This window comes from Theropithecus gelada, chromosome 7a (genome assembly GCF_003255815.1).
Source record: "Theropithecus gelada isolate Dixy chromosome 7a, Tgel_1.0, whole genome shotgun sequence".
NCBI lineage: Eukaryota > Metazoa > Chordata > Mammalia > Primates > Cercopithecidae > Theropithecus > Theropithecus gelada.
In genome coordinates this window covers 19922217-19935316 of record NC_037674.1, presented here as the reverse complement: position 1 = coordinate 19935316, position 13100 = coordinate 19922217, and the positions used below count along the sequence as shown (strand labels likewise).

Below are 13100 nucleotides of genomic sequence, written 5' to 3'. Positions count from 1 at the left end.
TTAGGATTTTCCAGTAAGACAACATGGAAAAAGTATTTAAGAAAATTAATACCCAGCTGGGCTGAGTGCGGTGGCTCACGCCTGTAATCCCAGCACTCTGGGAGGCCAAAGTGGGTGGATCACTTGAGGTCAGGAGTTCAAGACCAGCCGGGCCAACATGGATGAAACCCCGTCTTTACTAAAAACACAAAAAATTAGCCAGGTGTGCTGGCATGCATGCACCCATACTCCCAGTTACTTGAGAGGCTACGGCAGGAGAATCTCTTAAACTCAGAAGGCAGAGATCACAAACTGCACTCCAGCCTATGTAACAGAGTGAGAACTGCCTCAAAAAAGAAAAGAAAGAGAGAAAGAGAGAGAAAGAGAAAAAGAAAGAGAGAAAGAGAGAGAGAAAGGAAAGAAAGGAAGAAAGAAAGAAAGAAAGAAAGAAAGAAAGAAAGAAAGAAAGAAAGAGAGAGAGAGAGAGAGAAAGAAAGAAAGAAAGAGAAAGAAAGCAGCCAGCTATTAAAGTTTTTTTTTTTTTTTGAGACAGAGTTCTGCTCTTGTTGCCCAGGCTGGAGTGCAATGGCACGATCTAGCAACCTCCGCCTACCAAGTGGCTGGAATTACAGGCATGCATCACCACGCCCACCTAATTTTGTATTTTTAGTAGAGAAGGGGTTTCTCCATGTTGATCAGGCTGGCCTCAAGCTCCTGACCTCAGGTGATCAGCTGGACTCGGCCTCCCAAAGTGCTGGGATTACAGGCGTGAGCCACTGCTCCCGGCCCTATTAAAGCTTTTATGAGCCTTTTGTGTCATCTCTCTCAGCTATTGGTCAAAAACTCAAAGATTAACTCCTCATCTTAAAGGATACAGCAAGACTGCTGCAGTCTTACTATCTCACTTCAGCTGACAAAATAATGGAACTAATTATCATAATGTTTTAAAATCACCACGGCACTCCCACTAACCAGGAACACACTGCATCTGCTGGCTCAGGGCACACACAAGGAACTGAGTCTAGTCAGGATAACCTGAGTGACTAAGCCCATTGTAATTTCCAATTAGATTCATGTAACATTTTCTTTCCATGGAAGATAAATTTGCTTTCAAAAAAAGCAAGAGCTTAATTTGATCCTTTCTGCTAAAAAATAAATTTTATTTCTCTATGCCATTAAAAAGTAAAATTAACATGCATTATCTCAGAGACGTATGGAGATGAAACATCATGCACAATGTGGGAAAATTCCACACAACCCCCCAAACCCCTGTCTCCCCCAATCCCAAAAGAAATGAGGATATAGATGTCACAGTGAATAAAGGCACTGGATCTTTGTATCCTTTAAAGAACGTCTGTCTGGAGTTCCATCATTAGGAACTCTTTTAAAGAGTTTAGGGGCTTAAAAAATTCATTTATATTCACCATTCAACATATATGCAGCCAACTGAAAATGGCCATTAAAATGAAATAGAATCAGTAATTTCATAGATCAGTGTGACAGACATTTCCACTATTTCTTAATTAAATTTACCTGACCAGTTGCTTTTTAGGGTCTAGTATGTTCAGTAACTTGTCTGCATACACCTTCTTAGAAGCAGTAAAAAGAATGATCTATAAATTCAGGGGAAAAGAAGTAATCATTATACATGGTCTAAATATGGGTACTATATTGAATAAAATAAAAATACATATGTAATTAGCTTAAGCATGTTTACCTCATACATCTGAGACATTCGTTCCAGGAATTCCCTGAAAAATGGTCTTAATCTCACATAAACCTGAGGAAATACAAAGATAGATTTCAGCAAATAAACATACAATGGGAAATCACTTCTTTTTAAGATGTGCTGTATTCTAACTTTGATTATAATGAAAAAGTTCATGTTTTAAAGTATAGAAATATTAACTAAGTACCACTCAAACCAAATATATTTCACATACAAGCGATCACTTAAAACAATCTCTTTGGTGGGATAATAATAATCACTGATGATCAATTCATTTTTACTAATAAAATAGCAGCATACAGTACTTCACTGGAATGTAATTTTAATAAACATTTAAGCTAAAAATGGAAAGTTTCCCTATGAGATTTTGATCCACCAGTAAGCTCCATCTTCCAGCCAGGTAGAATCCATCCAATTGTGTCCACCTCTAGCTGACCTGTCTCAATGACCTTCCTCAATAATTACTCAGAATTCCTTCAAACAACCACCTGCTAAAAATATCTCTATTTTATATTTATACCAAAGTAAATAATATTCAAAAGGAAACGTCTGGATTGGTGGGTTTAAATAACCTCAATTTTTCAGAAATCAATCTTGCTATTCTACATTTAATGATTCAGATGTGGCATCTAAATTAGCACTATTGGTTACTTGAGATTAAAATTCTAATAGTCAAACACAACAGTTCTCAAAACCTAATGGTCAGTATCAGAAAAGACTACAATACCCACAGAGCTGCTTTACATACATTATTTTATTATTTCTGTCTCTCTTTGCCTACATTTAATATAGCTCCTATAATCTAATATTCAAAAAAGCCATGAGCATCCATTAAAACTATTTACATTCTGACTCCTCTAAATTGTATTCATTTTGTTACAAAATTTTACAGAAAGAAAAATACTGTACTTCATTCAAAGGTGACTATTATAATTTCAGATACCACAAATAATAAGTATTTATTGAACTAGATTCACAGATTCAGATTAAAAACAAACAAAACACTTTGTGGTAGCAACAAATTCAAATCTAGGCTTAGTGGAGTTTCAATTCTGGCATCCATGTATATGCACACAAAAATGCCCCCATGACAAAAATCTAGTTCTGGGAATATTTTAAGGCAAAATAGAGAATTTCCTTAAGAACTGAGCACTTATAGGAGACAAATTTTGTTTGTTTGAGACGGAGTTTCACTCTTGTGGCCCAGGCTGGAGTGCAGTGCGATCGATCTCGGCTCACTGCAATCTCCGCCTCCTGGGTTTAAGTGATTCTCCTGCCTCAGCCTCCCAAGTATGGGATGGGATTACAGGCATCCGCCACCACAACTGGCTAACTTTTTGTAGAGATGGGGTTTTGCCATGTTGGGCAGGCTGATCTCAAACTCCTGACCTCAGGTGATCTGCCCGCCTTGGCCTCCCAAAGTGCTGAGATTACAGGCATGAGCCACCAAGCCAGGCCAGAAGACAAATTTTGAATGATCATTACTATGCTAATAATATCACTCTGTCCCCTTCTCTGGGTTAGATAAAGGTTTACTTGTTTTTAATCTTATTAGTCTTTTTCTTTTTTTTTGAGGAGTCTTGCTCTTTCCCCCAGGTTGGAATGCGGTGGCGCCATCTCAGCTCACTGCAGCCTCCACCTCCAAGGTTCAAGCAATTCTCCTACCTCAGTCCCTGGAGCAGCTGGGATTACAGGTATGCGCCACCACACCCGGCTAATTTTTGTATTTTTAGCAGAGATGGGGTTTCACCATGTTGTCCAGGCTAGTCTCAAACTCCTAACCTCAAGTGATCTGCCTGCCTCCCAAAGTGCTGGGATTACAGGCATGTAATCCTATTACACTCCGCCCGGCCTAATCCTATCAATCTTGACTAATCAAAAACAAAGTAAACCACACACCACTCCTCAAAGCAGAAAAAAAGAAACAAATCCTCAGCATCCAATCACCATCATTTAGGATGGGGTCTAAAAATTTTAACTATAGTTGCTCTTCTAATCAATTTTAACATTCTCATCCTGAAACATTTGGTGTAGTTTGTAGCCTTGATTGAAAACCACAAACACCTTATTTCTTTGGTAAGCCAAATAATGACAGATTTATATATATATTATTTTACTAACAAAATCACTTTAATCAACTCAGTCTTTTCAAAATAGATTTGTGATGGTTAAGAAAAACCCATCTATTCTGCCAATACTTTTTCTGAATTCCATCTCAAGGTAAATGATAAACTATAAACTATCAGAACCTTTTACTTGTTGCCAGTGTTCATCACTCACAGGCAGTTAGTAACCAAAAATATTTCATTTTTTCAGATATATATAAATGTTTTATTTTCAATATCCCTATTATCACTTGCTCCATATACAGGTTGAGTGTCCCTATTTGAAAATGCAAAATGATCCAATGAGCATTTCCTTTGAACGTCATGTCAGTGCTCAAAAAGTTTCAGGCTTTTTTTTTTTTTTTTTTTTTTTTAAGACAAAGTTTCACTCTGTTGTCCAGGTTGGAATGCAGTGGCGTAAACAGGGCCGCTGCAGCCTCAACCTCCTGGGCTGAAGTGATCCTCCTGCCTCAGCCTTCCATGTAGCTGGGATGACAGGTTCATAACACCATGCCTGGCTTTAAACAATTTTTCTTTTGGTAGAGATGGGCTCTCAGTATCTCACTATGTTGTCCAGGCTGGTCTCAAACTCTTAGGCTCGAGCAATATTGCCTTGGCCTCCCAAAGTGCTGGGATTATAGGTACGACTGATCACACCTAAGTTGCAGATTTATTTTATTTTTTTGGTGATACCGTCTCATTCTGCTGCCCAGGCTGGAGTGCAGTAACATGATCTTGGCTTACTGCAACCTCTGCCTCCCGGGTTCAAGCAATTCTCATGCCTAAGCCTCCCCAGTAGCTGGGGTTATAGGCGTGTGCCACTACATCCGGCTAATTTTTGTATTTTTAATAGAGACAGTTTTCACTGTGTTGGCCAGGCTGGTCTCGAACTCTCAAACTCAGGTGATCTGCCCGCCTCAGTCTCCCAGGGTGCTGGTATTATAGGCATGAGCCATCACGCTTGATGATAAATTTCAGATTTTGAGGCATTTCAGATTTCACATTTTTTGAATTAGGGATATTCAACCTGCGTAAACTAAGATAAGCAGGGCCTCTTTGAGATTTATTCCCTCTGAACACAACACAATTCCACTGCACAAGAATACGTCTAGTTAACAATATTTTCCAACCATAGTAAGTGGAACATTGTTCAAAGGGGACATTTTCCAACTTCTGATACAGTGACTTCCAGATTAGGTCAAAGCTATAGCTTCATTGTGCATACTACTACTTTAACTCTACTTAAATATAACATGCATCTTAAAATTTGACATTGCTTTTAAAATGTGTTTGTTTACTGGGGATAAAAGGTGGCACTGAAGATAAAGGAACATGTTGCTAGAGTGTTTCTTTACTATGAGAATAGAAAGAATAATTGTTGAAAGTAATAGTTCCTATCTTCAGAACAGATTCACCATGTGAACAAGGAGGTGTTTCAGTATTAAAAGACACAGGCAGAGAATGAGGTAGTTAGCAGGAAGGAAAGTGGGAAGAAACAAAGAAAGGTACTGGGCTGGGGTTAGGGCCACATGGGGTTGTGCCATGTGATGCAAAGGCAAAATCTCAGAAACAGTAGTAGAGATGAGATATAAAGCCAGCAGCATCTAAGTCATCTGGATATAGAAAAGTGTGAACAGAGATATAAAAGTCAAGAAGCAGTACGTACTGTCTGGTAAGAACAAATAAAGAACATCTGTCAGGTACATATAATACATATGAGTTTAACTCTTGAGACTACCATTACTTTATTGTGTTAGGTCAGAGATACAAGAACAGACAGATGCACACATAGACATGCCTCCGAATGCTTCAAAATCTATTCCACAAATAGCATTAGCTCCATTTTTCTTCTAATTTTACTCTCATACAAAGATTCCTGAGCTGCCTACTTCCCATTTTCTACATTTCCTTAATCCACACCTTTCTCTACTTTACCTTCTTAAAACTTGCAACTCTTCAAAATTATGTAATCTCCCAAAGGCCAAAAGCTTAATTTCAGTCTAGTATACATGTTTCTTCAAATTGATAATTATTTACAGCACAAATAATTTTAATATTTTTTCAGTAAACCAAATGTATTGTGAAAAAGTCAAAAGTTAAAAAATAACGCCAAATGTCATAAGAAATAATTATATTAAAAAACTATTCAAGATTACTACTTGAAGATACAGATTTATGAACATGTTTATTATGCAAAACTTTAAAAAATGAACATCTATCAGAATATCTGTAAAAGGGTGTTGTAGTGCCAGGCATGGTGGCTCACGCTTGTAATCCCAGCACTTTGGGAGGCCGAGGCAAATGGCTCACCTGAGGTCAGGAGTTTGAGACCAGCCTGACTACAACATGTTGAAACCCTGTCTCTACTAAATATACTACTAAATGTACAAAAATTAGCCGGACGTGGTGGCGTGCACCTGTAGTCCCAGCTACTGGGGAGGCTGAGATAGGAGAATTGCTTGAACCCAGGAGACAGAGGTTGCAGTGAGCTAAGATGCGCCACTGCACTCCAGCCTGGGCAACAGAGTGAGACTCTGTCTCAAAAAAAAAAAAAAAAGTGTTGTGAAGTGATTTTACCACAATTTAAATTTTACACAGAACATGAATATATGCGTGTGTGTGTGTGTGTGTGTGTGTATAGATATATATTTTTTTAAATGGAGTCTCGCTCTGTTGCCCAGGCTGGAGTGCAATGGTGTGGTCTCAGCTCACTGCAACCTCCGTCTTCCGGGTTTAAGTGATTCTCCTGCCTCAGCCTCCCAAGTAGCTGGGGTTATAGGCGTATGTCACCACAACTGGCTAATTTTTGTATTTTTAGTGGAGATGGGATTTTGCCATGTCGGCCAGGATGGTCATTCCTGACCTCGTGATCCACCTGCCTTGGCCTCCCAAAGTGCTGGGATTATAGGTGTGAGCCACTGCGCCCAGCCATATGTATAATTTTTAAAAATCCACTACACTAATACTACTTGATATGAATAATACCTGATGGTCTGTATTTTTTAGTATTAAGATAAAAATTGTATATAGATAGTACTGAAAAGCTATTAATAGTTAACATAGCTGGATTTTTAAAAAGTAGTCATTGGCTGGGTGTGGTAGGTCACACCTGTAATCCCAGCACTTTGAGAGGCCAAGGCGGGCGGATCACCAGAGGTCAGGAGTTCAAGACCAGCCTGGCCAACATGGTAAAAACCTCATCTCTACTAAAAATGCAAAAAATTAGCTGGGTATGGTGGTGCACACCTGTAGTCCCAGCTACTTGAAAGGCTGAAGTGGGAGAATCACTGGAACAGGGAAGGTGGAGGTTACACTGAGCTGAGATTACACCACTGCACTCCAGCCTGGGTGATGGAGGAAGACTGTCTCAAAAAAAAAAAATAAATAAATAAAATAAATAAAAAATGAAAAAGGTAGTCATTAAAATGACAATCCACTTATAAACTGCTTCTAGATATTGTGTGGTAAAGTCTGTCTAAAATAAAACTCATGTCTAATTATATAATTTCAAGTTATATACTTAGTAATTTCTTATACACTTAGTAATATACTAAGTTATATACTTAGTAATGCTTATTACACCTTAATCTAATATCATAGATAATTTTGATAGTATGACTCCCCCAAAAAATTACATGTGAGTCTTTTTAGGAAAAATACTTCTAAATGATTTTTAGGCCCAGATAATATGACCATAACTTTATTTGTTTTTTGAGACAAAGCCTCACTCTGTTACCCAGGCTGGAGTGCAGTGGTGCAATCTCAGCTCACTGAAACCTCCACCTCCTGGGTTCAAGCAATTCTCTGCCTCAGCCTCATTGAAACCTCCACCTCCTGGGTTCAAGCAATTCTCTGCCTCAGCCTCCCAAATAGCTGGGCTTACAAGGGTCCAACACCACGCCTGGCTAATTTTTTTGTATTTTTAGTAGAGATGGGGTTTCACCATCTTGGCCATGCTGGTCTTAAACTCCTGACCTCGTGATCCACCCGCCTCAGCCTCCCAAAGTGCTGGGATTACAGGGGTAAGCCACAGCACACAGCAGACCATAACTTTCAAAAAGAAACATCTTTGATACTTTTTCCATGATATCCTTCTAATTCCATTGTAGCAATAGGTTTTAAAAAATGATGAATCCAAGGAATCACCCACTTAAGAGTATGACATCTGTTTTCCCTTAATCAAAAAGATGACTGGTCGGTGCTATTTCTTATTTAATTAAGCAAGAAGAATTAAAACAGTAGAAAACCAACAAAGTTGGGGAATATAAAGAATGAGATGCAGCCAGGTGCGGTGGCTCAATGCCTATAATCCCAAAATGCTAGGGCATTTTGGGAGGCCGAGGTGAGCAGATCACTTGAGCCCAGGTAGTTTTGAGACCAGTCTGGGCAACACGGCGAAACCCTGTCTCTACAAAAAAAATATAAAAATCAGTCAGACGTGGTGGAACTCGCCTGTAGTCCCAGCTACACAGGGGGCTGAGGCAGGAGAATTGGTTGAACCCAGGAGGTTGAGGCTGCAGTGAGCTGTGATCATGTCACTGCACTCCAGCCTGGGTGGCAGAATGAGACCCTGTCTCAAAAAAACAACCACAACAACCAAAAAAAGAGAGAATGAGATGCTACCATTAACTGAAAAAATCTTACCATCAGTAGATACCACAAATGTACAAGTGGCTGTACCAATTTTTTAACTCTTCTGTACACCTCAGTTTCCCTATCTATAAAATAAAGGATATAACAACAATATCCACATCATAAGGTTGTTGTGAAGTTTAAATAACTTAATACATGTAAAGTACCTAGAACAGTGTCTGGTACATTCAAAGTGCCAATAGCTATTAGCTATTATTATCTATCTCATTGTTTAAAAGTAATCAATCACAAGAAGAGCTGGAGTGAGTATGATTCTATTGGGCAGAACTGGGCAACCTCAATTCCAAAGAGAAAGCCCTACAGCCACAATCTATACTTTTGGAAGAGGAAAATAACAAACTGTTTCAGTAAACTGTTTAACTTAGTTAATATTTTCTTGGCATCAATACCAGAGTTTAAAGATAAAACCCAAACCTTCTCCAAGGAAAGAGGGTTGCTCAGGTAGGCCCTAGGGTGGTCTCAATTTCATAACCCACTGAGTGATTTTATAGCAGTTATCTTTTGCTTCACAAAATTCCAACAAAAGGCAGATAGATGCTGGGGGTAGTATTTGTAGGTAGATAAATCTGGGATGAAAAGGTAAACACTAAAACCAATAAAAATAAAAACAAAACAACAAAAATCCCTAAATTAAAAGCTCCTGCAGCTGGGCGCAGTGGCTCACACCTGTAATCCCAGCACTTTGGGAGGCCGAGGGAGGCGGATCTGTTGAGGTCAGGAGTTCGTCACTAGCCTGGCCAACACAGTGAAACCCCATCTCTACAAAAAAATACAAAAACTAGCCGGGCGAGGTGGCGGGCGCCTGTAGTCCCAGCTACTCGGGAGGCTGGGGCAGGAGAATGGTGTGAACCCGGGAGGCGGAGCTTGCAGTGAGCTGAGATCCGGCCACTGCACTCTAGCCTGGGCCACAAAGCAAGACTCTGTCTCAAAAAAAAAAAAAAAAAAAAAAAAAAAAAAAAAAAAAAAAAAAAAAAAGTTCCTGCAAACCCTTACTCTATTAAACAGAAATCAACCTGAAAAGAAATTTTTTGAAGAGTACAGGCAGGGCATGGTGGCTCACACCTGTAATCTCAGCATTTTGGGAGTCCGAGGTGGGAGGACTGCTTGAGCCCAGGAGTTTGAGACCAGCCTGGGCAACACAGAGAAACCCCATCTCTACAAGAAGTACAAAAAAGGGCATGGTGGCACATTTCTGTAGTCCCAGCTACCACTTGGGACGCTGAGGTGAGAGGATGGTTTGAGCCTGGAAGATAGAGGCTATAGTGAGCCGAGATTGCGTCAATGCACTCCAGCCTGGGCAACACAGCGACACCATGCCTCCAAAAAAAAAAAAAAAAAGTCAAAGTAGGATAAAATGAAGCTTTATGTATTCATATAGGTGATTTATATTAAAAGTTACCAATGGGGCTGGGCATGGTGGCTCATGCCTGTAATCCCAATACTTTGGGAGGCTGAGATGACCAGCCTGGCCAACATGGTGAAAACCCATCTCTACTGAAAATACAAAAATTAGCCAGCCGTGGTAGCACATGCCTATAATCCTAGCTACTTGGGAGGCTGAGGCAGGAGAATTTCTTGAACCTGCGAGGCGAAGACTGTGGTGAGCCAAGAGAGTGCCATTGCACTCCAGCCTGGGCAACAGATTGAGACTCTGTCTCAAAAAAAAAAAAAAAAAGTTACCAATGAAGCATAATTTTCATCAGGGAAAAATCTGCCATTATAGTGTATGTACATATATTTGCATATATAAAAAAACTTGATGTATTTACATTAATAAAAGTTTAGTCAAAACAATGGCCATTTTAGTAAAACAAAAATGTTACCTTTAAACTCAAACTCTGAAGTTCAAAGGAAATGAAGCCTCCAATTTAATGTAATCAATTGTCACATCTTCTAAATTTATAGCCATTAAGAAAGAACTTTCCACATAGTATGTTTTCTTTTCTTTTCTTCTTCTTTTTTTTTTTTTTGGAGACACAGTCTCGCTCTGTTGCCCAGGCTGGAGTGTAATGGTACGATCTCGGCTCACTGCAACCTCTGCCTCCTGGGTTCAAGCAATTCTCCTGCCTCAGCCTCCCTAGTAGCTGGGACTACAGACGCCTGCCACCACGCCCAGCTAATTTTTTGTATTTTTAGTAAAGACAGGGCTTCACCATGTTGTTTAGGCTGGTCTCGAACTCTCTGACATCAGGTGATCCACCTGTCTCAGCCTCCCAAAGTGCTGGGATTACAGGTGTGAGCCACCATGGCTGCTGGCCTGTATGTTTTTTCTCCTCTTTTTTTTGAGACAGGCTCTCTGTCACCCAGGGTGGAGTGCAGTGGTGTGATCACAGATCACTAGGGCCTGAAGCTTCCGGGGTTCAGGTGATCTTCCCAGCTTCCGAAGTAGCTGGGACTAGAGGTGTGTGCCACCTATTTTTGGACTTTTTGTAGAGACAAGGTCTCACTACATTGCCCAGGCTGGTCTTGAACTCCTGAGCCCAAGCCATCTACCTAGGGCTCCCAAAGTGCTATAATTACAGGCATGAGCCATCACACCCAGCATATATTTTAATGAATTGCTCCTAATTTTAAAATATACATTTTAGACAAAGAATCCCCATGAAATACATTTTTTCACATTTTTGAGAAGTAGAGAACTATTGGTTTCATTTGTATCTTCTCCTTTTTTAGTCAATTAATAATGAATAATTATGATGAAAAAATTAGTACCAATAACTACACTTACTAATAAGGATGGGAAAGTGACTTTAAAGTTATTCTAAAGTAGTATTAATATTCATCTACAATTAATTATTGAATTATTATTCCCTACAAGCTAAAATATTGGTTTCATCCTCCATGCTATGTAATTATGACCCTGAAATGTTTGTCTGATTTCTCAGTGTCCTCGCTCAAGCAATCCTCCTGCCTCAGCCTACCGAGCAGCTGGGACTATAGGCGCTCCCCCACCATGCCCGGCTAATTTTTTGATATTTTTTGTAGGGACAGGATCTCACATTATCTTGCCCAGGCCAGTCTCGAACTCCCAGGCTCAAGCATTTCTCTCACCTCAGCCTTCCAGTGCAGGGATTACAAGCAAGTCACTGCCCCTGGCCTCAAATGTTGTTTTTTTTAAGGCACAAATATACATGCTACTTTTATAGAACAAAAATATAGTTTATGAATCTCAAGAACAAACTGTATGCTGGTTAGTATCAATTTAAATCAGAACTTGAGAAAAAAATTAGGTATTTACTACAAAATTATAAATTTAAATGATTGGTTTCTTTCCTTCATGAAGCAAAAATAAAGCTCACTTTTCTAGAAAAGACTGTAAAAAGGAGACAGAAGCAAATGACCCTCTACTTCTCTTGTTCTTTCTTTTCTTTTCGAGATGGAGACTTGCTTTGTCGCCCAGGCTGGAGTGCAGTGGCGTGGTCTCGGCTCACTGCAACCTCCACCTCCTGGTTTCAATTGATTCTCCTGCCTCGGTCTCCCTAGTAGCTGGGATTATAGGCGCCCGCCACCACGCCCGGCTAATTTTTGTTTTATTTTGTGGAGATGGGGTCTTGCCATATTGGCCAGGCTGATCCTGAACTCCTGACCTCAGGTGATCTGCCCATCTCGACCTCCCAAAGTGCTGGGATTATAGGCGTGAGCCACTGCACCTGGCCCTACTTCTCTTGTTCTGTGGTATGAAAATTATCCTAAGCTGTAAGATTCCCAAGAAAACTGAAAGAATGGGGACGCGGGTAAGCTTTGCTAACCGTGGCCTTCCCCATCCACCTCTTCCCCCAACTTTTCCCATAAAAGCAACCTCTACTAATAAAACAAAGCATCTTTTACAAGTAGCTCCCTACAGGGATCCTATCTGTCCTTGAGTGCTTACCACAATCTGATTTCTGGACAGCTGACCCAAAGTTTGTTGATTTTACTGATCTTCAGAAAGCCACTGACTGGCTAAAGTCTTATTGGTGAACAGAGTCAAAAATCAGATGCCCCTGCCAAGCTTTACAGAATGAGGAGTTGGACAACACAGTTACGTTTGGCTGCACTGTGGTGAAACATATGAGGTATCTTCTTTTTGTCTTCAATCAGCCACACTTGGGCTGAGTAGCTCTATTACATCTTCAAAAAACTGAGCTCCAGTTCTTGATGGAGACAGAGGAAGGTCATTGAGGAGGTGGTTCAGCTCAAGAGCTAAGTGAAAAATGTCTTTTGATTCAGTCCTGCTTGTGGATAGAAGTCATCTTCGGGATGGAAGAGGGAGTGAGATGACCTAGAGTCTTGAATTGGTGGATCTGCAGGAACAGAAACTAAATACAGTGGAGACCTCTTAACTGAGTAACACCACGAGATGGATTTCCTGACAATGTGCCAATATAGGCTAAATATAAAAATTAAATATGTGCAATAAAAGTGATCATGCACTTGTTTTTCCAGATATCAAATGCATTTGTACCATTTTATGAATACATGTTTTCTTAATAACTGATTATAAAACAATGTAAAAAAAAAAAAAACCAAGTTAAGAAAAATAGACCCCTTCAAACAAAAAGCCTATAATTTTGCCTATATGAGTGCCATTTCCTCATGTTTAAAAAGTAGGTTCTCCTTTCAAATGACTTTTTCTCCATATAGAAACTACAATC

General features: G+C 39.8%; 1 protein-coding gene across 3 annotated transcripts in view; it reads right to left on the bottom strand.

Annotated features, from left to right (window-relative positions):
- The window catches only part of CTDSPL2 (CTD small phosphatase like 2), a 111769-nt gene that overhangs the window by 12744 nt on the left and 85925 nt on the right, over positions 1-13100 (bottom strand). For all 3 annotated transcript variants that reach the window (XM_025389714.1, XM_025389715.1, XM_025389716.1), the window contains exons 9-10: positions 1697-1759; positions 1513-1592 (exon numbers count right to left, since the gene is read on the bottom strand). In XM_025389714.1, the coding sequence (XP_025245499.1) occupies positions 1513-1592; positions 1697-1759 (143 nt within the window). The remainder of the gene's footprint in view (positions 1-1512; positions 1593-1696; positions 1760-13100) is intronic.